A 25230-nucleotide genomic window follows, 5' to 3' on the forward strand; every position below is an offset into this window, starting at 1 on the left:
TGGCTCAGGGGCTTTTATTTGGACAACCATTCCTCAAAGAACTTTCAAGTTTTGTGGCCACTTTCAGTGGCCTTGACAAAGCCCAGGCTTCGCTGAAGCGAGCGTTTCGGCCGGTTTTCGCTAAGGCCGGACGTCTCAGGGGACGTTCGTTCGGCCGCGGATCACAGCAAAATTCTCAACGAGGATTTCAGTCCCACAGTGGAGGCGGACAGGATCCCGGTTTCTCCACCCGTTCAAACTTCTATCCTTCCCGCAAGGGAAGGGGACAATTCCGGAAGGGTCGCTTCGGAGGACAACAAGGAGGTCATCACGACTCCAATACGTCAGGTGAGAGTGATTCCTTTTTCCAATGTGGTTTTGGGGGGAAGGCTCCAGTTTTTTCTACACAATTGGCAACTAATCTCCAGCGATGCCTGGATTCTCGAAACTGTTCAGGGCTACAAAATAGAATTTTATCAGCCCGTACCTCAACTTCTCCTTCCTACCCCGTTGACCTTTTCTCTTCAGGATCAGGAGATCATCTCCTCGGTTCTCGCCTCGTCCTCAATCTAAAGGAGTTCAACGGCGGAGTGGTTTACCGACATTTCAAGATGGAAGGGATCCATCTTTTGCGAGATCTTCTCCGAGCGGGAGATTGGATGGTTCGTCTCGATCTCAAAGACGCCTATCTGTCAGTCCCAATCTTCAAGCCACATCGGCGTTTTCTTCAGTTCCAGTGGCAAGGGAGCTGGTTCGAATACCAGGTCCTTCCGTTCGGCCTCTCGTCGGCCCCATGGTGCTTCACAAAACTTCTGAAGCCAGTGGTGGAACATTTACGCGCGCGGGGTCTCCGCCTGATTGTTTATCTGGACGACATTCTGATCTTGGCGGACTGTCCTCACAAATTGACCCTGCAACTCGATTGGACGATCGATCTTCTCCAATCATTAGGGTTTCTAGTGAATCCTCAAAAATCTGTCCTCCTTCCTTCACAGGTGATGGAGTTTCTGGGTTTCCAGGTCAATTCACTCACCTGTCAACTTCTGTTGCCCTCTCAGAAGATTCGTTATATCAAACGGGAGTTGGTGTCGATTATCTCCAAACGGATTGTGTCATTGAGATCTATAGCTCGTGTAGTCGGTCTATTAGCGTCCTCAATTCAAGCGATCTTTCCAGGTCCTCTGCATTACAGGGCATTACAACGGCTGAAGATCCGTCATCTTCAGCAGGGTCTTCGCTATTCCGATCAGATTCCTCTATCAGACGAGGCCAGATGCGAGATGCAGTGGTGGCTGGACCACATGGAGGCCTGGAATGGTCGAGCCCTGTTCGGATCCTCTCCGGAGATAGTGATAGAGTCAGATGCCAGTCGGTGGGGCTGGGGAGCCCGGTGCGGCCCGATTTCAACGGGGGGTCGTTGGTCGCCGCAGGAATTGTCTCTTCACATCAATTGTCTGGAACTCCTGGCGGGTTCCTTTGCGATTCGTTGTCTCACACCTATTCAGGCCAATTGTTGCATTCTTCTCCGCATGGACAATGTGTCCGCGGTTCGTTATGTCAACAAGTTGGGCGGCACGAGGTCCAAATTGTTAGCGGAGATCGCCAAAGATTTTTGGCACTATTGTCTGCAAAGGAAGATCACTGTTATTGCAGAATATCTTCCGGGCCGCAACAATCTGATTGCGGATTGGCATTCACGTCACCTTCGGGATTTCAGCGATTGGAGACTTCACCCCCGCATCTTTCGTTCCCTCAGTCGATTTTGGGGGCAGAGTCACATAGATCTCTTTGCCTCTCGCCTCAACGCGCAACTTCCCCGATTCTTCAGTTGGAGACCGGATCCGGAGGCTCTGGCCACGGACGCATTTCTCCAGACCTGGCCTGCCCAGCTGTGCTATGCCTTTCCTCCATTCATGATGATTCCGAGAGTCCTAGCTCGAACAAAGCGATTTCAATCAGAGCTGATTCTGATTGCTCCTCTGTGGAGGGCTCAGGCTTGGTTCCCGGTTCTTCTGGAAATGTGTTGTGCGGTGCCGATCCTTCTTTCCCAGAAGTGGAATTTGTTGCTGGACCCTCTAGGGAATCCGCATCCCCTAATCCAGTCAGGCTCTCTCCGTCTTCTGGCTTGGCGACTTTCGGGGACCGTTGGTCGGTCCCAGGCCTTTCAAGCGACGCTTGCAAATTTATCAGCGAGTCCTGGGCACCCAACACTCACAAACGCTACGCAGGTTCTTGGAAGCGATGGTGTGATTGGTGTGTTCAACGGGAAGCTGATCCCGCTTCAGCGGATGTCTCTCTAATTATTAATTTTTTGGCGTCTCTTGCCTCTTCAGGCTTAGCTTATCGGACCGTTAACAATTTCCGTTCGGCCATTTCGGCAGGCCATTCTCCTCTTGACGGTAAACCTGCTGGGGAGCACCCTTTGATTACTAAATTGCTCAAGGGTATTCGCCTAACGACTCCCCCGTGTCCTAAATATTCATCTTTATGGGACGTTTCCATTGTCCTGAACTTTTTGGACGCTTGGCCTCCCAACCCTTTGCTTTCCCGCAAACAGCTGTCAGCCAAACTGACCATGTTACTTTGCCTGGTCTCGTGCAGACGAGTCTCTGATGTTCGGGCCTTAGATTTGGCTGGTCGTTGTTTTACCCCTGAGGGTGTTACTTTTCGCATTTCTCGTCGTACCAAGACGAATACTTCAGTGATATCTTATCCTTCTTTTCCTCTCCGTCCCAATCTTTGTGTGGTCCAATGTCTCAAAGATTATGAGGTAAGTACTGCTTCTTTACGTTCTGATTTACAGGGTCAACTGTTGATTGCTTTGCAGAAGCCCTTTCGTCCTGTTACCCCGGCTACGTTAGCTCGTTGGGTGCGCTGGCTTATGTCAGAAGCAGGCATTGATGTATCTATTTTTGGGGCGCATTCTGCACGGGGAGCTATGGCTTCTAAAGCTTTTTCCTTGGGTGTGACTTTGTCTGACATTATGAAGGCCGCAGATTGGTCTTCTGATTCCATGTTTAAGGCTTTTTATTATAAACCTATTGATCATGTTGCTTCAGTAGTGGTGGATAAGCTTTGAACAAGCATAATCGGAGCCTCCTGTCCTGACATAGAATTAAAAATTTGCTAACATTCGTGACAAGAATTTTCAATTCTATTAAGGACAAGGAGGCGAGGATTATCCCACCCATTATGTTCCTTCTCATGTATTAATTTGCATTTGCACAGATGTTCGCATATGTATTATGTACCTTCTGCTGTTATATATTTCTCTGATATTCTCCCCCCCCTTGTTACATTTTTTCTTATATTGGATGTATTTTACGGCAGTCTGTCTCTTTTCAGGTTCTGACCCGAAGTGACACTCTTACTGCATCTTTTGGTTTCCTCTGCATCCGATGGCGTCTGGCTACCAGAATCCTGTCGCCCTCCAGGGATGTGCGTTCTGCCTTACAGTCTCCTGCGATCTTTGCTGGTGATCCCTCCTGTTGGTCGTTGTGACTCTTCATCTGTTTCTTCTACTTTTGGAACTGTTCTCCTCACCAAAGAAAGAGGATGTTGTACTTGCTATGTTGGTTTATATAGACAATGGACTCTATGGTTATACGTCATACCCTGGTGTTCATGGGTATTGTAGTTTTTTCTTATACTGTGTTTTGGCTGCTGAGCATTTCTAGTAAAGAAATGAGAAAGCATAATCCTCGCCTCCTTGTCCTTAATAGAATTGAAAATTCTTGTCACGAATGTTAGCAAATTTTTAATTTACATGGTTCGTGTTACCTTTCTTCATCCGTTATGAAAGTGGCGTGAGCTTTTTTGCCTTCACGGTGGTCAGTGAGAGTCGGGTCGACCAACCCGGGGGTGTGGCACAGAGTACAGAGCGCCCTCGTTAGTATGCTAGGGTATAACCACGTGCGCGAGACCTTGTTCACAAATGTTTGTAAGCAGGTGTCTGCGCGTGGCTCCGTAGAAAGAGACACACCCATTATCAAGAAGCTCCTCCCCCGGTCTCCTCCCTCCCACCGCCTTCTCCGTCATCCCTCCTTCCCCTCTCGTGCTTCTCCAGTGGCTTAGCTAAGCCGGTGACGTTGAAGCTCCGCCCCCTCACTCGTTCTCCTCCCACCACGTCTTTCGTCATCATTCCTTCTCCTCGTACTTCTCCAGTGGCTTGGATCAGCCGGTGACGTCAATAGCTCCGCCCCCCCCCATGTCAAACTCGTCTCTAATCAGCACTAGATCGCGTGGTCGGGCACTGGCACATCTGTGCGACGCTGCAGGAGGTTTATTGGGGCAGTGTCAGACTCCGGACCGATGGACCAACGCTCCGAAGAGTTCAATGTAGTATACTCATAAATGAAGTCCAACTCAAGAAGTATGGTATAAGATGAGTTCTTTATTACAGCCCCCCGCACACGGGAATAACACCACCAACGCTGACAGTCTCCACAGCAGAACTGTCTTACTACAGAACTCACACACACAATACATTCTACAATCTAGAACTGTATGACTCTTATACATCTTAAAGCTATATACTACACAATCCCCCTTCTTTAATGAAAACAAAAAAAAAAAAAAAAAAAAAAATGAATAAATAAATAAATAAATGTAACTTAAAATCTACATATTATTAAGTACAATCAAAAATTTCTAGCAATTTTGGTTTCTTGACAATTCTACCACTAGACGTTTTAACAATGTTTTCATCGCAAGACACTTGTGGTAAAACAGGATCCTGAACATTTTGATGATTGCCCCCCAGAGAAACATTTTCATCACATGGAACCTCTGGAACAGGAACACTATCTGGAACAACACTACAATCTTGTGAAACCTCCAAATTAACATCAGAAGATATCCTTTGATTAACATTTTCATCATTTGGATTAGAATCATCAATATGTTGTGACAATTTACATGTATCTAGCCACCAAAAATTCTTGCATTTGTTCCGCTCTTCAGATTCAGAACTATATGAAACTGGTGCCAGACGACTACAATGCCAAACCTCACCATTTTGAAGTAAAGCTGTGTTATTCATAACTTTGACAACCAATTTGGGCTCACTAAACTTGCTTTCAGTCTTAGACACTTTCCTAGCACTTTTAATTCTAACCCATTGACCACTCTGTAAATTAACTTGTTTAGTACCATGTTTTAAATCATAATAGGACTTGTTTCTCATTTGAGAATCTTTGATATTCTCTCTTACAACAGGAATATCACACAAAACCATCCCACTTTTATTCAACCATCCTGGATTAATCTTTGAATGGGGAATCCTCCCTCTCATTAAGGAAAAAGGACTTTTACCAGTAGTACCATGAATAGTACTTCTATAGGCCCAAAGGAGTTTTTTTAATTCTTCTTCCCAAGATAGGTCACCTTTGTTAGCAAGTTGTATGACACCCTTAATACTGCGGTTAGCTCTCTCAACAATACCATTGCCACTAGGATGATATAATGCTGTGAATCTCTGTTGAACCCCAGAAGCACTCAGATAATTTTTCATCTCACAGGATTTGAACTGTACACCATTATCAGATAAGATAAACTTAGGGAAACCTTCTCTTAAAAAGATATCATCTAAGAATGTTATCACTGTTTTGGTAGTGATGGTATCCACAACACACATTTCTAACCATCGTGAAAAGGTATCGACGAGTACCAAAATGTATTTCTGCGAATTATCATGCCAACAAATTGGTCCCATGCAGTCAATAGCTACAACTTCCCAAGGAAAATTGGGGCAACTAGGAGAAGCTAAAGGTGGATTGAAAGTTTTCAATGTTTTATCCGAAACTTCGCACTTAACACACGATCTTACACACCTTTCTACATCTAAGTCAATCTTAGGCCACCAATACAGTTCTTTTAGACGCAATTTGGTGCGAGTGATTCCTGAATGCCCCTCGTGGCCTAAACTAATTATTTTATTCCTTAAGTTTTTCGGTGGTACAATTTTGTCACCCCGTAAAACAAACTCGTCTGAAAGACTCAGTTCATTCCGAACTTCCCAAAAACCACGCAAGTCATCATTCACAAATTTTTTATCAATTCCATTCCATCCTTTCATAATTAATTGTTTAAGAACAAGTAGAATTTGATCTGAATTCTCTGCTTCAAGCCATTCCTCTTTACTAAAACTGCACTGGACTTTTGACGAAATGTGAGCTACTGAGAATTCATTCCAAGGATTCATATCGAGCTCAACTAAAGGTAAAGACATGCGACTCAAAAAATCTGCAGTAAAATTTTTAGCCCCAGGAACGTATTGCACCTCGTACATGAAATCTTGCAATCTCATTGATAACCTCGCTATCCTGGCTGTGGCACTGGTTAACCCTTCAGTGGTTAGTAACTTAGTCAAAGGCTTATGATCACACCGTAAAATAAACTTCCTACCCCAAAGAAATTTTCTAAAATGTTCTAGGGCCCACACACAAGCCAGGGTCTCTCTTTCAACAACTGAATAACGTTCCTCAGTAGGGGTAAGGGATCTTGAAGCAAAGGCAATAATAACTTCTGCATTATTCTCACCCAATTGTGTAAGCACACTCCCTAACCCCTTGCTACTGGCATCAGTGGTGACAATAGTTCGTGCACCAGGGTCAAATCCTTGGAGACTAGGTGCTTGCGCTACAGCTTTTTTTATTTCTTCAAAAGACTTTTGACATGAATTACACCAAATAAATTGTGCCTTATTTTTGAGAAGAGACCTCATTACACAAGTTTTTTCTGAAAACTTGTCCACAAATTTAGAGTAAAACTCTGCTAGTCCCAAAAAGGATCTAAGGTCTTCTTTAGATTTGGGAGGGGGAGCATCTTTAATGGCTCTTACTAAGCTGGCCTTGGGTCTAATACCTAAAGAACTTACTTCATGGCCTAGGTAAGTTACACTATTTTCTGCAAATTTACATTTTGAAAGCTCCGCCGTAACCCCTTTATTTTGTAAGATATTCATGACTTTCCTTAAACGCTCATCATGAACCTTCTTATTAGGACCCATTATAAGAATATCGTCCTGAAAGAAAATTATACCTTGCATATCACCCAGAAGTTCGTACATAAGCCTTTGAAATACCGCAGCCGCGGATGCTAACCCAAATGGCATGCGACGAAATTGGTAACAACCAAAAGGGGTACAAAAGGCTGTAAGGTGTTTACTCAATGGATGTAACGAAACTTGATGATATGCACATGACAAATCAATTGTTGAAAACCATTTAGCCCCTTTGGTGAGTGCAAGCATTTCATCGATTCTCGGGAGAGGAAACTGATCAACAATTATATTCTCATTCAAATATCTCAAATCTATGCACATGCGAATTTTCCCATTAGACCGTCTAGCAATCACTATGGGAGAAATCCATTCAGATGCCTCAATTGGTTCAATAATATTTGCATCTAATAATTTCTTTAATTCATTTTTAACCTCATCTCGAACAATTAATGGAATGTGTCGTACTTTATGAACTCTAGGAACTGCATTGGGTTTGGTCAAAATTTGGTGCGAAAAACCTTTAAGGTTTCCAATGTTGCCACTAAACAATTTTGGAAACTCTTCTAAAACCCATTTCTTAGTATTCTCCGCTTCACACATGACAAGCACTTGCTCAGGACTATTCGGATTCAAAATGATACTTAAAGAACGTTGGTCTCTCCAACCTAAAACTGAAGGCCCATCTTGAGCTACATACAATTTACATAGTGCTCTTCTACCCTTGAACTCAAAAATTAAAGATCTGAAACCCAACATATCAATTTTTTGCCCCGTGAAACTTTCTGGATTCACATCAGTGGGTTGCAATTGTGGACCAATGGCATTAACAAATTTGTCATTCCAAACTGATTTAGCAATGATAGTGAAAGGAGACCCAGAGTCCGCTGCAACCTGTAACACCACACCTCCAAAGGAAATCATACATAAAGGTTTGTTGCTATCATTGCTCGTAATATTGACCACAACATGTTTTGTAATGCCGCTGGAAATACTCGAGTTCTCTGGAGAGTCTTCATCTTCATTGTTGTCTGACAAATCTGAATTGCTGTTAGTGATGCAACTTACATGTGATTTTTTATAACGCTTCCTTCTACAAACTTTAGAAAAATGTCCCACGATTCCGCATACAGAACATTTTGTAGATTTAGCAGGACATTTTTCAAATCTCGCAGTATGCGCAGTACTTCCGCATCTGTAACATACAAAGCCGGACTGAGAAGAAGAATTTTCCTCTTTCTTGGTGTAAGGTGGTTTCCAATTGCTTTGATACGATTTAGATTGTTTGTACGTAACACTTTTGTCTTTTCTGGTGTCAGTAACTTTATTAACAGTGACTGTCTCAGTTGAATGAGAAACAGCTTTAGCACACCTTTCTGACAATTCCGCCTTCTTAACTAATGTAATGATGTCTTTAAGGCTAGAGTCACCTTCAATCCAGAGTTTGTCTTGGATACTTTTATTCTTTGTACACATGACTATTTGGTCTCTAATCATGTCGTCATGTAAAGCCCCAAATTTGCACTTTATGGCAAGATTCTTTAAAGCGGAGACATAATCTTCGATTGATTCATTAGTCTCCTGTTTCCGTTTATAAAATGTGCGTCTAGATACTGCCGCACACACAATAGGTGAGTAATGCTCATCAAGATCAGCAATTGCGCACTTGAACACGTCAACATCTGCGCTCCTCTCATTTTTCTGCATCTGATTATATACCCTGAGACCTTCAGGTCCTAAACAATGCATTAAAATTCTTTTTTTCCTTTCAGGAGACATAATACTACCATTATCCTCCAAGGTAGCAATGTAATTAATGAAATACTCTTTCCATTCTTGCCATTTAATAACGGGTTCTCCAGGATTAACTAAGAATTCTTTTGGATTGCTGAGAGTTATGCTGACATTTGTACTTTGTGAGTTCTTGCTTGCAGTGGAGACTGTGCTAGATTCACCATCCATGTTCACTTAACTTTAAATGTCTACTATAAATAAGTATGGCAAATAATAAAATGGTAATGGAGGAATTTCTATGCAAAACGGTAAATTTCTTGAACTGAAAACTGTCTGAAACGATGTTCCGATCGAAATGCTTCACTTGTATTGCATTTCTAGCACTGATCAGATAACCAAGATGGCCGCCAGGGTCACGTTGCGTGACCTCGTAACACACGTAGACTGACGTATTGCGCGTTGCTCTGCCACCAGCTAGAAGCGTCTTTCAAAGCAAGCTTACGCGCTGAAGAATGGACGTCGTCACTCGCGCGAGGTAAGCAATACTGAAGTCTTAAAATAACTGCCGCACTTTCAAATATACGCAGCACTAGCGTTGGCAGGGTTGACTAAATGGATAAACAAACAAAAAGAAAACTATCTCACGGATTGCTAGCAAGCGCAATTGGACTCACGCACAAGTTGTAACTTCCGTTGTGATTCCTTTCGTCGTATAATCCATAAATTTCCCAAATTGAGTCTGAAATCACGCACTCGTTCCAAACGTTGGCAGGGGGCTGAGCATCCTTGTCGCCAATTCAATGTAGTATACTCATAAATGAAGTCCAACTCAAGAAGTATGGTATAAGATGAGTTCTTTATTACAGCCCCCCGCACACGGGAATAACACCACCAACGCTGACAGTCTCCACAGCAGAACTGTCTTACTACAGAACTCACACACACAATACATTCTACAATCTAGAACTGTATGACTCTTATACATCTTAAAGCTATATACTACAACCCTCTTCCTGTCCGCAGCACCCGGGCACGGGGCAGTAGGAGGGAATCCGATAGAAGAACCATCCGTGGACACCCCTCACCGGTCAGGTGCACAGCTGGGGCAGGAGACCGTGACCCTGTCTGCAGTCCCGGCGGAGCTCCAGCCTCGCACCGAGGACCCCTCAACTGTCCAACATACACGGCTCTCGCTCGGGGTCTCGAGAACAGGTGAGGGGGTCGGGGTACGGGTGTAGGCGGCGTCCGAGCAAGCACTTCCCAGCAGAGGCTCGGCACTATGCCCTTGATAGTAGCCAGTGCTTTAAATTGGAAAAAATAAGTGCAGGTACTCATTAAAATGAGCTAGATGTGTAGTGAGGGGGCGGGGCTAAAGGCAAGACATACCAAAACACAAGAGAAATGTGTTCATATAAACAAAGCAAGTTAACTCAGTACACAAAATGAAAGAGAACTGCTATAATATGTTAACATTTCCTTTTTTTTTTGCAATAGACGCACCTTCTTAATGCCATACTGTTAATTGATGTTGTTTGGCACACAACCATATATTTTTCAGCACATGAGTAGGAAGAAACTGAAAATACCCCCACTTCGACCCAAAGCTCTTTTGGCACAAAGCAAGTGAAAAAAATCATTGTGACCCTCTCCAGTAGATATCTCTTGTCTCTTCCATGATCTATCCATTCATCCTTTCACCTAACATTTACCTTCTGATGTCCACCGTTTCACCTTTACATTCTGTTGTCTATTCAGTCTTTCATCCATCATTCAGTTTTTCACCATTCCGTCTGTCCACCCTTCATATACAAACCTATCCATCCATCCAACTCAAAACCTATCCATTCATCCTTTCACTCATCCATCTCTTTATCCACCCTTTCGCTCATTCATCAATCCTTTCGCTCATCTATCCATCAACCCTTTCATTTCTTTATTCCATCCACCATTCTTGGGAGTTTTCGAAAGTGCTTGCTGCAGAAGTGAAGGAGTTAAGAACTGAAAACGTTTCAGCTCCAGAACCCGTGCATTTATCAGTGACTTTCACTTATGAGTAATTCATAACATTGGGCCAATGTCTCATTATTTCTATGTGCGTGTAAAGCCTTTTTTGCAGCTTACACGAATGTCTGTCATATTTAGAATCTTTGCAAACGTTCAGGAAATGTTGTCTCAATATTTAATGCAATCAAAATTGTTCTGCTTTAGAACCGTTTCTCTACTAAATTAGGGTGAGGCACCTCTGGCACTCATTTAACATTTGCACTATCAATACAGTAATGCTGGGAGGAACAATTAACATAAGACACCTCTTCCCCTCGCCGCAGTGTACCCAGTGCAGCTCACAGATGCCATGTTACACAAGGCGAGAGCAACGTTGATACCTCCGTTTGTCCTACGACAAGGACGTTTTGCCATACCAACTTATCAGCAGGCAGATAAATGCGTATCAGTATTTTCACAAAAAGAATTCATATTAAATTATATAATTTTTTCCAAAATGGTTAAAGCTGCACCTGACCTTTGAGCTGCACTTGCTTTACTCTGTTAGTACACTGCAATCCAAGTGGTCTATAGAAATGGCTCACAGTTGTTCTTAAATGTAAAACCAACTACAGCAAAAAACAAGCTCTGTTGTAGGTCCTTACAAGAGAATATCATAATTACCTTGGCATAGTTCATTCTCAATTACATTTATCTGATAGCCTCATGTGAAACCAGCATGTTCACCCACACACACACACACACACACACACACACACACACACACACAAACAGGGGCATGTGCATACACACTTTTTGTAAAACTGTGATGTTTTAAGAAAAATGTTGGTGGAAAAATACGCTAACTATATGTGGTGGTGTTGAAATGTATACAAGGCTAGAGTACCATCAAGTGAAGGCTGTGTTTTCGGTAATATACAGTGCAGAGGTATGGCTTCCATCTGCTTACATGAAACTTCTAAGAATAGAGAGCAAGATTTGGAAAGTATTTTTGGGCCTGAGGTAGGGAGCACCATCCAATGTGGTTCGTCACAAATTGTAACTCTCTCCGCGGCTGCTATCGTACTACAAACTACATTTTCTAATGATTATAAAATGTTCATTGACTCATCGGGTTCTCCATGAAAGTTGTGACTCGTTGTATCATGTTCTTTTTGACTACTCCCTTGGAAACCTCTGTCATCTGACACTTATTTATTTATTTTAAAGGTTTTATATAGCGCTGGCTAGACCCGGAGGTATCAGAGCGCTTTACATGAGTATCAAACCACAGTTGCAGGTTACATCGTTATAAAGGTTACACAGTTATTAGAGCATGGCAACATAGTTATATGTAAGGTCGAAACAAACAATGAGGACATATACATAAGGGAAAAAGCAGGCAAGGGGAGAGATTCAGTGGGGGGGGTAGGAGCAGGGGAAGTAGACAGAGAACGAATGAGGGAAAGAGGAGGGGAGGGTGAGAGACACAGCATGGAAAGAGGAGGGGGGTGACGGGGACACAAACCGGTAGACGAGTCATAGCTGCGTCCAAAGTCCAGTAAGCTGTGATCCCAGGGGAAGTGGTTCATTTCCCCATCTCTGTAGCGAGAGGTTCCCTTTACACAGTGGACTCTCTCAAAGGGGTCTCTGAGACTCCAAGGCCTACATACTGGATCCTTCCCCAACAAGCATTTACAATGCAATGGTCTCGGCATTGGTAATGTTAGAGCTATTGGCATTGCTCATGACATTATTTTTGTTTATGTTTTTAAAACATTTAAAGAAACTGCATTGTCATGAGCAATGCCAATAGCTCTAACTTTACCAATGCCGAGACCATTGCATTGTAAATGCTTGTTGTAATTGTGTTAGACAAAGAGACAGTGTCGTAAATCCATACTCAGGTGCATCAGTTATTTAACAATTGGAAGTATAAATAATGGTTTGAGCAGGTGCGTGTCTCCGAACACCCACATTCCTGTGCTCTTCTCGGCCGAGAATGCACAACAAACTGCACGCACTGGGTACTCCCCAGCCCCTCACTGCACGCACTGGGTACTCCCCAGCCCCTCACTGCACGCACTGGGTACTCCCCAGCCCGTTACTGCACGCACTGGGTACTCCCCAGCCCCTCACCGCACGCACTGGGTACTCCCCAGCCCCTCACTGCACGCACTGGGTTCTCCCCAGCCCCTCACTGCACGCACTGGGCACTCCCCAGCCCCTCACTGCACACACACTGGCTACTCCCGAGCGTCTCACTGCACACACTGGTTATTTCCGAGCCCCTCACTGCAGCACGGTTTACTCCTGAGCCTCCCACTGCACGCACGGTTTACTCCTGAGCCTCCCACTGCACACACTGGCTACTCCTGAGCGTCTCACTGTACACACGGTTAACTCACAAGGGCCTCACTGCACACGGTTTACTCCTGAGCCCCTCACTGCAATCAGTGGCTACTCCTGAGCCCCTCACTGCAACCAGTGGTTACTCGTGAGCCCCTCACTGCAACCAATTGCTACTCCTGAGCCCCTCACTGCAACCAGTGGCTACTCCTGAGCCCCTCACTGCACACACTAACTGCCCCTGGGCCCCTCACTGCACACTAGGTACTCATGGGTCCCTCACTGCACACACAATGTACTCTGGAGGCCCCTCACTGCACACACAATTTACGCAGGAACCCCTCACTGCACACACGATCTACGTAGGAGCCCATCGATCTACTCAGGAGCCCATCACTGCACACATGATCTACTCCTGAATCGGAGCCCTCCCTGTGCTATAACGCACTCTCACTGCACGCACTGGCAACTCCTGAACTTCTACCTGCGCACTGCCTACTTCTCAGCCGCACACGGTTTACTCCTGCGGCTCTCACAGCATACATCGTTTAATCCCGCGAACCTCCCTGCACACACAGTCTACGGCTAATCCTCTCACTGGGCACACTGGCTACTCTGGAGCCTCACGCAGGACACGTCATCTACCCCAGCGCCTCGCGGCGGGCACACTGGCTGATCTGAAGCCTTTCACTGCACTGCAAGTATGTGTGGGGAGATTAGGGGTGGTAGATTTAGGGGGCGGGTGAGAAAAAGCGCTCGAGGGAGGCGGGGAAGGGCAGACAGGTAAGGTGAGAGGATGAGGGGGAGGGGGGTGTAAAAAGGAGACGGGAAGATTTTACCAGGAAACGTTAAAAAAAAAAGAGAAAGGCAGGGGCGGTTGAGGCACGGGGGGCGAAAGATATGAGACTGCAGGAGAGAGGGAAAAGGAAGCGGAGACGGGTGGGCGAGGTAAGGTGGAAGAAAGGACGGTGTGAAAGAGGGCACGAGGAGGTGGAGAGCAGAGAGGGGGAAGGGGAAAGGACGTTAGAGAGATACATGGTGGGGGGGGGACAGTAGAGAGCAGTCACCAGGAAGAGGCGTGAGGGGGCCGAGGGGTGCATGGAGTGGAGAGGGTGAAAATACTGGGCAAGCATGAGGGCGAGGTGCGAGAGAGGAATGTGCCTGGCTAGAGAAGGGGGTGGAAGAGGAAGAGCACGGGTCAACGGAGAGGAGTGGAAGAGGGAGTCGTCTTGATAGAGAGGCATCGGAAACGTGGTGAGGGGGCTCAATTAATACGTGTCTGAAGACAGATGGAAAATATGTGTCTTATTGAAAAGATGGAGGTATTGGTCTTATCCCTTAGAAATTTAAATAAAAAAAAAAAGAGGCGCCGGGTATGGATGTTCTACGTATAATAGAGGGTTAGGGGAGAGGTATGGGCTGGATAGCGAGGTGGGGTGCGATGCCCAACAATTAAGATAAGACAAGTCAGCCACAGCGGTTAGTAGGTGGGAAAGAGGCACTAGGCCCGGAGAAGTGCCTTTTTGGACGTCTGTGCTGCTCTACTGTGTGCCAGAGAATGGAACTGTCCTAGGATTGGGTGAAAAACGTACCTCTCAGACTCACCTCCATTATCTTCTCACACTGTGTGCCTTTGCCGGCACCGGGCCCGCCGAGGACGAACACCACCAAAGGCTTCATGACAGAGCTTAGGATACAGCGAAGACTGGGAGGAATGCGGGACAGCGAGCCGAGGATACTGTACAACATGCAGAGGCTGGTGAAAGGCGGCGCAGGACACACCCGAGGGAGGGGCGGTACACCCGGCCTCAGTGGAACCAGGAAACCAGAACAGAAACCGGCAGGCAGGAAGGCTACTGACATAGAAGAAAGACTACCACGGATATCCTGATTCTAGTCTGACAACAGGTCGGAACTATGCAAGTTAAAATAGGAAGTCTGATGCAAATATGTTATATTTCCGCTACTTGTTACTATGTGTCAACTCATATTTGTCAATACACAGTACATGCAAGTTAAATTCAAAATTTCCGCTACTTGTTACTATGTGTCAACTCATATTTGTCAATACACAGTACATGCAAGTTAAATTCAAAATAAAAATCAATCACTTGAAGATGGCCGCCGCCTTTCAAATGTTCATTAAAGAACCTTTTACGGCCTCCTTCGAGTCAGCCATGTTGGGAAGTGGCGATTTTTAAGCCACTCCCATAGAGCTCTGAACTGTAGAATGTTCGACCGATGCAGGGATCCAAACCCGCTTCACCGTGCTCGAAGGTCAACAGCTGTAGCCACTACGCTGCATCTCCTCTTCAGTTACGTTGTAAAAGTGATAAGCCGGCCGTGCACATGTGCGGACTTGGGGAAACCGCCTCGTTTACGATGCACGGACACTTCCTTCCCAACGTGGGCAGAGAGAAAACAGAATATTTACCGATCGTGCAGGAAATCTATTCAGGTGAGCGGCAGAGGGAGCCGAGAGCAGGGGGAGAAGACAAGCACACCACTGCCTTTCTCCGAGGCAGAGCAGAAATGCCTCGGAGAAACGCAGTGTCCTTTTCGGATTCGGGGGCGTGTTTTGCTGTTATCTCCTCTTGCCATTGGCTGGAGGAGATAATCAGAAAAGTTGGAAAAAACACGCCCCGAATCCGAAAAGGACGGGGCCTGTTTGGAGTGACGAACCTCTTCTCCAATGGCTGGCCAGCATTCAAGAGGCCAGCCAATGGAGAACAGGGGAGAAGAGGGGCGGGTGCAAGCCCCTCTTCTCCAAGTCATTAAATCTCGCAAGCGAGACTGCGCAAGCGCAGCCTTCGCTAGCCGAGATCTAAAAAGGGGAGAGGGAGTGCTTTGGCAAATGCACAGGATAGTGTGACTGTGATTGACAACACAGGGCCTGAACGGACCCTGCTCTGTCAAACACAGCGTGATGGTGAGCACCCGGCAATTATTCAAATGAGCCCTGCTGAATAGCTAAGTTGGGGCTCAGATCGGGGATACAGAAGTGGCGCCGTGGCTGCCAGAGACACCTTCAACTCCGGCTCACCAGCAATCACAGCCAAAAAGCCTACCTTTTCATGAGTACTGGTACTCTCCTCGGCAGAAGAGAAGTGCTGGTACTCAGTGATAAATCTAAGAAATGCCGGTACTCCGTACCGGTGAGTACCAGCCCATTTAAAGCACTGATAGTAGCAGCACTTCTCAGTAGAAATAGGTAGTCTGGGTTGTGTGTCGGGGCTTTAAGTGTGGGGAAAGAGGAGGCATTCAAAATGGGCGTGGCCTATCCAATTGGGGGCGTGGGCTAAATCGGGCCTAAAAGCAGATTGCCACATCCAATAACTCTAACATAGGCTGGAGCTATTGGCTTCACCACCGCTTGTTAAACCCCATGTGTTTTGGGTTACGTTTGTGTGTACAGAGAGCTTTCATGCTTATTTTGGACTCCTTTGAAGATATACTAGCAATCTGGGAGTTCAGCCAAATGTCCCAGTAATAATGACTGATATGTGTTTGCCAGGCACTGCTCTCATCTACGTGTACATTTGAATTAGTAACCAGGTGTATTGCTGATTGGCAGGTTTATATAACAAACTTTGTAAGTGTAGTATATGTACTAGTCCCATGGAATTCTTCGAAATACTTGGGGAATGTGATAGTATCGGGATGTTTTGTTAATGTCTTTTCCCACTTCCAGAATGTCTGCACATTTCACAATCATGAGACTTCGGCGGCAGTAAAGTGCTTTTAGCTCACACGTGTGTAAGTGGACTTGTGAAGCGCAGACCTAGTTACAGAGCAGAGGAGTGCTGACCATGGGGCGGGCCCTGGGAGCAGAGTCCGATTGGGAATATAATTAGGCCCGGGCACCAAACTAAAAGTATCCCCCACTTGTGGATAATAACTGTTCATAAAATGTTGCTTAGTTAGAATCAGGGGAGTTATTTTCCTTTTCTCTTCCCTTCTTTTTGTATTTCTTCTCGACTTTGCACATCTCACTTTTCATTTTGTCTCCAAACTGTGCTCGTTCCATTTTGTTACTGCCTTTCCTTTATCATATTTGTGCCAGGGTGAATGTTTTTCACAATAATGTTGTCAAAAAACAATTCTTTTGAGTTGTCAAAGTTTCCTTTTCGCTCAATTTGTTTGTTAGCCTTATTTTTTTATTTTTTTTATATTTTCTCTGTTAAAAACTGGAGCGCCTCAATTTTGAAGATGCGGTGGAAGAACAATGGTTCTGGTGTGGCCAAAAAGGTCCAATTGCAAAGTGATCCTAGGGAGAGCACTATGACTAAAGAGATGAAAAATCATTTTCTTTAAGGGAGCAAAAACAATGTACATAGGGACATAAGACAGTTCATGTGAAACATTTATTTCCACAATAATAGTATTGAGGTGCTCACACAATAAGTGAAAAAAGCGTGACGCGCAGAGTGATAGTGTAGTTTAAAATTACGGCATCGCATTGACAACAATTGTAGAAAACTCTTCAAAAAACTTTTTATACAATAGGAAGAGTTTATGTTGTAAGAGGTCAACGGCAATTCGATCTCAATTGTTTGAGATCATCATCAGGACATATAAGGTGAGCAAGCTGAATCTGCAAATGAGGAGAAACGGGCAATTTAAAAAACTGTTTTGATCCCTACATGTTGTACAAATAAAACCATTCAAAAGGCTCCATTCTTTTAAACATTAGACACAAGGACACATATAAATAATAGTCCAGACCCTATTGCTAGGTATACAAGTGTGTAGTTACATATTATATGTGATCATATCCAAATGTGCCGAAAGGTCAAGTAACACATGAATTTAAGAGAAGTTAGAGCGTAATTTAGCAGCGATTTATAGGAGAAAGTCAGTAATCTAGACTACGAGTAGGGTGAGTATTTAACCTGCAAGCAGATAGAACAGAGTCTATGCCACCTTGTCGGGAGATTCTGCAGTTTCTGGTGACCTTGTTGCTGCAGCTGTGGGGACCAGGCGACACTGAGGAAGACCAGGAGCTTTTCACAAGCTATCCCATGTCAGATGTCTGTGACTAGGTGGTTGGTGTCCATCAGGAGCACCAACAAGCCTTGGTACCCGCAACTGGTGTGGAAAACAAAGAAGGATCAACGTTGGGACCAGCAAGATCCAAGGGACTCGCCAACAGCAGGAGTGTCAGAACAGACCTTGAGCAAGCAGGGGAGCCCACTGAAGTAGGAGAAGACCCTCAGGAGGACCCACAGGCCAGAGGCACAGGAGTCTCAGGAGGACCTCGAGCAACTCATCAAAGATGAAGGCGCACTGTGCTGACGATGTGGTGAGGGTGCTGATCTTGGAGGGTAAGAGATAGAGGCTGGAGCTTTTTGTAGCATGAAGATCTCTGGAGTACAGAGTCAACAAGCCTTGGCAATGGCAAGTCGACGCAGTACACAGGGGTTCGGTTCCACCGGTTCTGACGAGGGATACTGGCCTCAAAATTGCAGCGATTACAGGGCAGGCCTTGAGGGAGTTGAAGAACCACCACCTGTATTGCTGTGCCTCAGGAAATGTGTGGGACGATAGGAGCAGCAGACCGGTCAGCTTGCTTGCGGTGCCTGCAGATGCAGGGGAGTGACTCCTTCATTCCAAGGGATAATATTTTGGGTGTCCTTAGTGCCCACAGGCCTGTGGAAGAACCTGGCAGAGACGCAGACAATGAATAAAAGTTGCAGCACCGTGTGACCAGGAGCAGCAGGAGTTTCGTTGGTGCAGTCTTGGTTCCAGGTAAAGTCCGGCAAAGTTCAAGTGCCCAGACGATCGAAGAGTGACAACGTTTCAGGGTTGAGTCTTGTTCCACAACGAATCCGATGACCCACCCATAGTTAAGCCTTTAAACACCCTAAGGAAAGGTTTGGAACAACTCTGGGTTCCCTCCCAGAGGAGGGGCTGGACAAAGGGGAGGATACTCCCATGTCCTTTGTCCAGTTTCATGCCAGAGCAGGAACCAAGGGCTCCCTGAACTGGCTCAATCTGGAGTATGCAAGGAGGGCTCCAAAAGTGCCCTTCAAAGCAGTCTAATGGTGCTGGCAAGCACCCCAGCCCAATACACTACATCCTGTCTGGGAGGTGGTCACACCTCCCTGTGACAGGAAACCTATTGTTCTACCTTCCTCTGCTCGAGCTTGGCTCAGCAGCAGGAGGGCAGAATCGTATCTGGTCGGCAGCAGCACTAGGTTGCTGGCAGACTGAAAGTCTGTTACAGGGGGTACCCTAAGGAGCCTCCAGTACATGGGATCATACTTGCAGCACTGGAATTGGGTTTGGGGTATGATTCCAAAATGTTTGATACCAAACATGATCGGGTTCGGTGCAGCCACTATCTCGTAATGACTGGTGTCCACTATAATTATCAAAATGCTGACCGCACTTGCAAAGCCTGTAAATTGACTCTGGGGTTTGTAGGGGTGTCCTGCTCATGCAGGGGCACCCTCACACTTACAACCCAGCACCCTGCCCTTAGGACTGAAGAGCCTGCCATAGGAGTGACTTATAGGTTTAAAATGCAGTGACCTCAGATATAAGGAAACCTAGCTGTCCTGAGAGGTGCAAGCACCAACTCACACAGGCTGCAATGGCAGGCCTGTAGTCACGGTTTAAGTGGCCTCCCATGGATGGCATAATACATGCTGGTTTCCATGACAACCTTGCTACCATATACTGGGGACATACAAAGGTACACCACTCGCCAATAATGGATGTACATAAGTGCTCACTATGGTCAATTTAGGGAGAAAGCACAGTGACTGGGGTCCTGATTAGCAGGATCCCAGTGAGACTGGTAAAAAATAAATTGAGACTAAGCAAAAAGTGGGGGGTAACCATGAAAGGAGATCCTACTTTCCTCCATCGATCATGAGCCTCTTAACAATGATTCATTCAGGCAGGATTTGCTATAAGTTCCAGCTCTAGTGCTTGTAGCGAGGTTTCCACTTCTGCCAATTAAGATACGACAATGTTTTGGGCCCCATCATGGGTTTTTAATACGAGGCCCCCTGAATACTACCTTAATATTATTATTCTAGGAATGGCGAGGAGGGCATGCCATGTTTCTTGCAGTGTTTGCCTGACAACATAATCATCTTGTGACTTGGGTTGCAGCCTCCAGTTGGAATGGTGTGGGGGTCCTGCCCTTGCAAGTCCTACTTGCAGTGGCTTGTGGCAAGAGAATGTCCTCCTTAAGTAGGTGATGTGAAATACATAGGTTTGTAGACTCTGGGAGGATACCACTCACTTGAATCTGACATGCAGCCCATATGGATGCTAGTAGTCTGTTGTCCATTCCTGCATGCCCGGCATCTACTAGGGACCAGCCCTGTATCCTGTAAGCGCGAGCATGAGCAGTTCAGGTTGCAACTGTTCGTGGTGGCCATAAACTTGCAATAACAATATTACATTAAAATGTGACCACCCCATATAATTTAAATGTAATAATATTCTTCCTAACATGGATGAGTCCTCTGAAGAAGGCAAAGAACGTTCTAGTTTTAATGCAACTCACAGGAAAGTAGTACTGTTAATGGTGCAAATGAGAAGTACTATTGGCTTTGTCTTACCCGTAACCCGAAGACCGTTTAAACACAAGTGAATGACAACAAATTACAAAAGAGCACAGAAAAGAACATTGGTCAAGCATTGACCCACCAGTCCTGGCTCTAAAGTGTTCTTCACTGTAGGTGCTCGTGCACTTGTAATGAGTGAAATGTCGTCACTCACAGTGTAAGAGAACCAGTGTCTGGTGTGGAGTACGGTGCTCCGTGCTGTATGCTGTGGTGGGCAGAAGTAAAATGTGAATGAGAGTTGAAAAGACTCATTTATGTCATGGGGTGACCCAAAGCACCCCAATGTATAAATGTAGCTTTTATGAGGCCCCTCCCACCCCATACCCCGATTGCATGAGGCTCATGGGAGATCTATACAGGGAAGGGTCATGGCTAAAAGTTACGAAGTCTCCATAAACATAACTTCATTATTTTGTTATTGTTATTTTAGAGACTTAATTATTTTTGTTGTTATTTTAGAGAGCAGTGGGTGTCGAAAGTTGGTCGACGTTGCCACGTATCCTCGGTGCTGGCTTGTTACTGTGACGGTTTTGGTCGTCATCTTTTCCGCTGCTGTGGTTGCTGCACGTGAGTTGCTTTCAATTTGTCAAAAAACCTCTGAAGCCTGATGTTCCAGTGTCTTGAACTCTAGTGTCTGTGTCAACACTGAAGAAGGAATACTGTTTGTTCATTAGATTTGCTACTATGTTTTACTGCTACCCTAGGATATTCTCCTAGTGGGAGCCAGGATCATGGTGTGCATGGATGCAACATTTTTCAAATGGTTGGAGGGCTGGGCAGAGAAATAAACATGTTTAAAACTATAGTGTATGTATGTCTGAACTGAAATGCAGGAAAATCAATGCATTAACTTTAGTGAATGGACACAGCTCAGCTGTCTAGCACCAGCAGCTCACCTACTCCTCGATTTACGTTTGCCTTCTAGTGCTCATAGTCCCACATTTACTTGTCATCAGTACATTCTGTAGCACTTTCACCTCAAGACACAAAGCAAATGTGTTCTGTCCATGCCTAATTTGTAAAAAAAAATAAGTGCCGGGGCTCTCGTCAGGAGGCAGCTTACACCAGTCCATTTTTCCTGTTAGCTTTAGCCTAACACAGAACCAACAAACCCTACAAGTGGGGAGGGGATGTGGCGCAGTGGCCAGAGCTGCCGAGCTGGAGACCCAGGTTCGAGTCTCGGCGTTGGCTCGACATCCTGTGATTCTGGGCGAATCACTTACTCTCCCTGTACCTAAGGACAAATGAATGTGTCCTTAACTGGTGCTCAAGCGCCGGTGTTGATTAAGTGCCGGTGATGAGCACCGGAAACCACCGGCTCAAATTAAGCACTGTGTTGTGTTCACATTGCCACAGCGCGGTCATTCCAAGCCTTGGCCATCTAGACCACCACCTGCTTCAGGTTACAGATGCAGAAAAGTATAACATGTGCATATACAAGGCCCCCTATATTGGGACGTGACCGCTGATTGTCAACAATCAATATTGGATTGAGGACTTATTTTTTCATTTTCTTTATCTTATCTTGGCTCATTTTTAATATAAAGAACCAGAGATCCTCGAGCCCAAGCGGCTGGGACATACTAAAATACTGAAATAAATGGCAGAGAGAGATAATAAAGTTAGAGTTGTAACGTGGAACGTAAATGGATTAAGGTAAAAAAAACAGACAGAGGTTAGTAATGAGGTACTTAGCAGAATCTAAAGCCCAAGTATGTATCATACTAGAAACCCACTTAACGGCATGTGAGAGCAGGGGACTATATTCCAAACAAAGATGGATGGGGAGCCACTTGGCATCTGATCAATCAGAATACTCTAAAATGTGCTGCAATAATCGTCAGGAAGGGGTCAGGTGTAGAAATGATTACTTCCAACACTGATAATTCAGGTAGATCGGTCATGGCCAGTCTTACATTTCTGAGTTTGTGTGCACTAGTTTTTACGGCCCGAATACGGACGACCTCCAGTATATAGTGGATATGCCATTAAGATTAGCAGGAGCAACATCACCCATAATAGGTGGTGACTTTAATACTCTTCTAGACCCAATATTGGATGGATCCACAAGTAGGAGGGGAGGGTGGGGGTTCAGGCCCAAGCACCAAAAACAAGGCAGGCCTTTAAACATGTTAAATGAGCTGGGTATGGTTGATTCTTGGAGGCATCTAATGAGAGTTAAAACAGCTTGCACTTTTCATAGTAAAAAGTATCTCAATTTTTCACGTCTGGACTATATATTAGTAGACAGAGCGGGCTGGGAAAATAAGAGGTGCATATATATCCAGGACACATTTCGGATCATAATATGGTCAGTATCACATTGGGGGAGATCAATGTTAGGAACAATGTTAGATGGATGCTGAAGAGAGCCATACTATCGAATTTAGGTGTGGCTACCCTGTTGAAAGACTGTAGAATTTTTTCGGATCAATGCTCATTCAGCTCTAATTGGTGTTATTTGGGACACTTTTAAAGCCTCAGAGAGGCCGGATGAAGAGGCCTTAAAGGGCTGGTTAATTAACATTGGTCTCCCGGTTTTAACAACAGAAGGGAGGAACAGGGTGGACGCCCCAATTACGGAAGAGGAAAGAAGAGAACAATTTAAACACATTGAAGAACGGTAAGGCGGCAGGCCCTGATTCAGTACCGGTTGAGGTTTATAAGTTGATAATAGAGGAGATCGTACCGGAAATGGTTATTCTCTTTAATTCTTTATATAAGGAGGAAGGTCAGATTCCGTATTCGTGGAATTAGGCCATAATTACGTTAATTTTAAAACCGGCTAAGGATCCGAGAAATGCAGATTCATATCGACCAATCTCCTTATTAAATGGGGATCTCGAAATGAATACAGGTATACTTGCAGGTATACTTGCAGGGAGACTGGCTAGGATGGCCCCTCAGTTGATACATACGGACCAAAAAGGGTTTGTCCCTAAAAGACAAATACAAGAACTTACACGCTCATTAATAGGGACTATAGACCTAGCGGTTGCGAGATCGATCCCGTTGGCGGTGATCACTATTGACGCCGCCAAGGCTTTCGATCGTGTCAGCTGGTTATTTCTTTGGGTGGTCTTGGGCACAATGGGTTTCAGTACCAATTTTATCCAGGCAGTACAAAAACTATACGAGCAGCCCATGGCCAAAATTCTGTTAAATGGCAAACTGACAGGGAGTTTTAAAATAAATAGGGGGGTGAGGCAGGGGTCTCCCCTGTCCCCCCTTCTCTTTGATATATATATATGGAACCTTTTGCGCACAAGTTAACAGACTAGCAGATCACCAGTAAAATTAATCTAATTCTTGCTGGAATGGCAGGCTCTCATTATCTGATAACTCCGGTTTTCTACTTGGTGGTCCCTGGAAGAAAGCATTCAGAAGGGACCTTCTTCCACAATATCTCATTGGACAATACTCCGTGCAGGGTTGGAGTTTACAGACGGGTGATCAGTCTCAAGATGAACAATCATATCCAGTAAACATGTTGGATCACGGCACACCTCAACGTGCCCTGAAGCCGCTTTTCATGCATTTTATTAGTTTCCACCCTGATCCAGGTGGGCAATTCTACATTATTGGACGGAACAAACGCAAGTGTTGTTTCAAATGAAACTTGCACAATTTGCCACTTATTGTCGCTGAACATGAGCGTTACACCCATTCACGTTCTAGGGCTTCAGAGCACCAACAGGAGGAGCTGAGCAGATACTTCACAAAGGAACACATCGAAGTCCTCAATTGCTTTTAAACAAAAAAAAAGTGCCCTTCACAACTGGGACCCTTTGCATCAACTTATTTGTCACCACAGCAATGTGGAATAACAGACTTTGCATCGTGTTTGCCTTGGCGTTGCTCCAGGTTTCATAGGGCTGTAATAAAGTGGATTCATCAACCCACAATGAAGCAATAATTCTGTTTCTTGATGACTATTTTATGAAGGATGCTTTTCCTATAAATATTATAACTGATAACGCATTTAAATTTGCATCTACCAGTTTATATTATTATTTTTACAAAAAGGGTACATACATGCACAGGAAAATTGCCTTATATGCGCTCTACAATGACCAAATAGATTTAATATGGTAATTTTTGAAGCTGTAGAAGCTGCCATTGTTAACAAACCTGACATGAAGAAATGTGTGGTTTTTAGGTCTCGGCTCGAAGGCTGCGCTTGCGCAGTCTCGCTCCGAGATTTAATGTTAGGAGTGGGGCTTTAACCCGCCCCTTTTTTTAACCTCTTCTCCATTGGCTGGCCTCTGAAATACTGGTCAGCCATTGGAGAAGAGCATTGTCGCTCCAAACAAGCCCTGTCTTTTTGCGATTCGGGGGCGTGTTTCTTTGATTCTTTCTCTCTTCTGGAATGTACACATTCCAGCCAATGGCAAGAGGAGAGATAGAAAACCACGCCCCCGAATCTGAAACCGCCGCTGCGTTTCTCCGAGGCATTTCTGCTTCACCTCTGAGAAAGGCGGTGGTGCGTCATCCCCGTCCACTTGGATATCCGTGCTAAACTCACACTTCTTCACTCCAAGTCGAGTAGTAAGTGACAAATGTGCTTCAGTTGTATTCTTGCTAAGTAATCCGAGATAAAGG

General features: G+C 45.0%; 1 protein-coding gene across 1 annotated transcript in view; it reads left to right on the forward strand.

The window, feature by feature from the left end:
• The first annotated feature begins 4202 nt into the window (after window positions 1–4202).
• LOC146812944 (uncharacterized) overlaps window positions 4203–25230 on the forward strand; it is a 105756-nt gene continuing 84728 nt past the window's right edge. The window contains exons 1-3 of the mRNA XM_085619985.1: window positions 4203–4311; window positions 9718–9925; window positions 21088–21195. Coding sequence (XP_085476111.1) covers window positions 4291–4311; window positions 9718–9925; window positions 21088–21195 — 337 coding nt within the window. The 5' untranslated portion in view covers window positions 4203–4290. The remainder of the gene's footprint in view (window positions 4312–9717; window positions 9926–21087; window positions 21196–25230) is intronic.

Source organism: Triturus cristatus, chromosome 7, assembly GCF_964204655.1.
Source record: "Triturus cristatus chromosome 7, aTriCri1.1, whole genome shotgun sequence".
In the NCBI taxonomy this organism is placed as follows: Eukaryota; Metazoa; Chordata; class Amphibia; order Caudata; family Salamandridae; genus Triturus; species Triturus cristatus.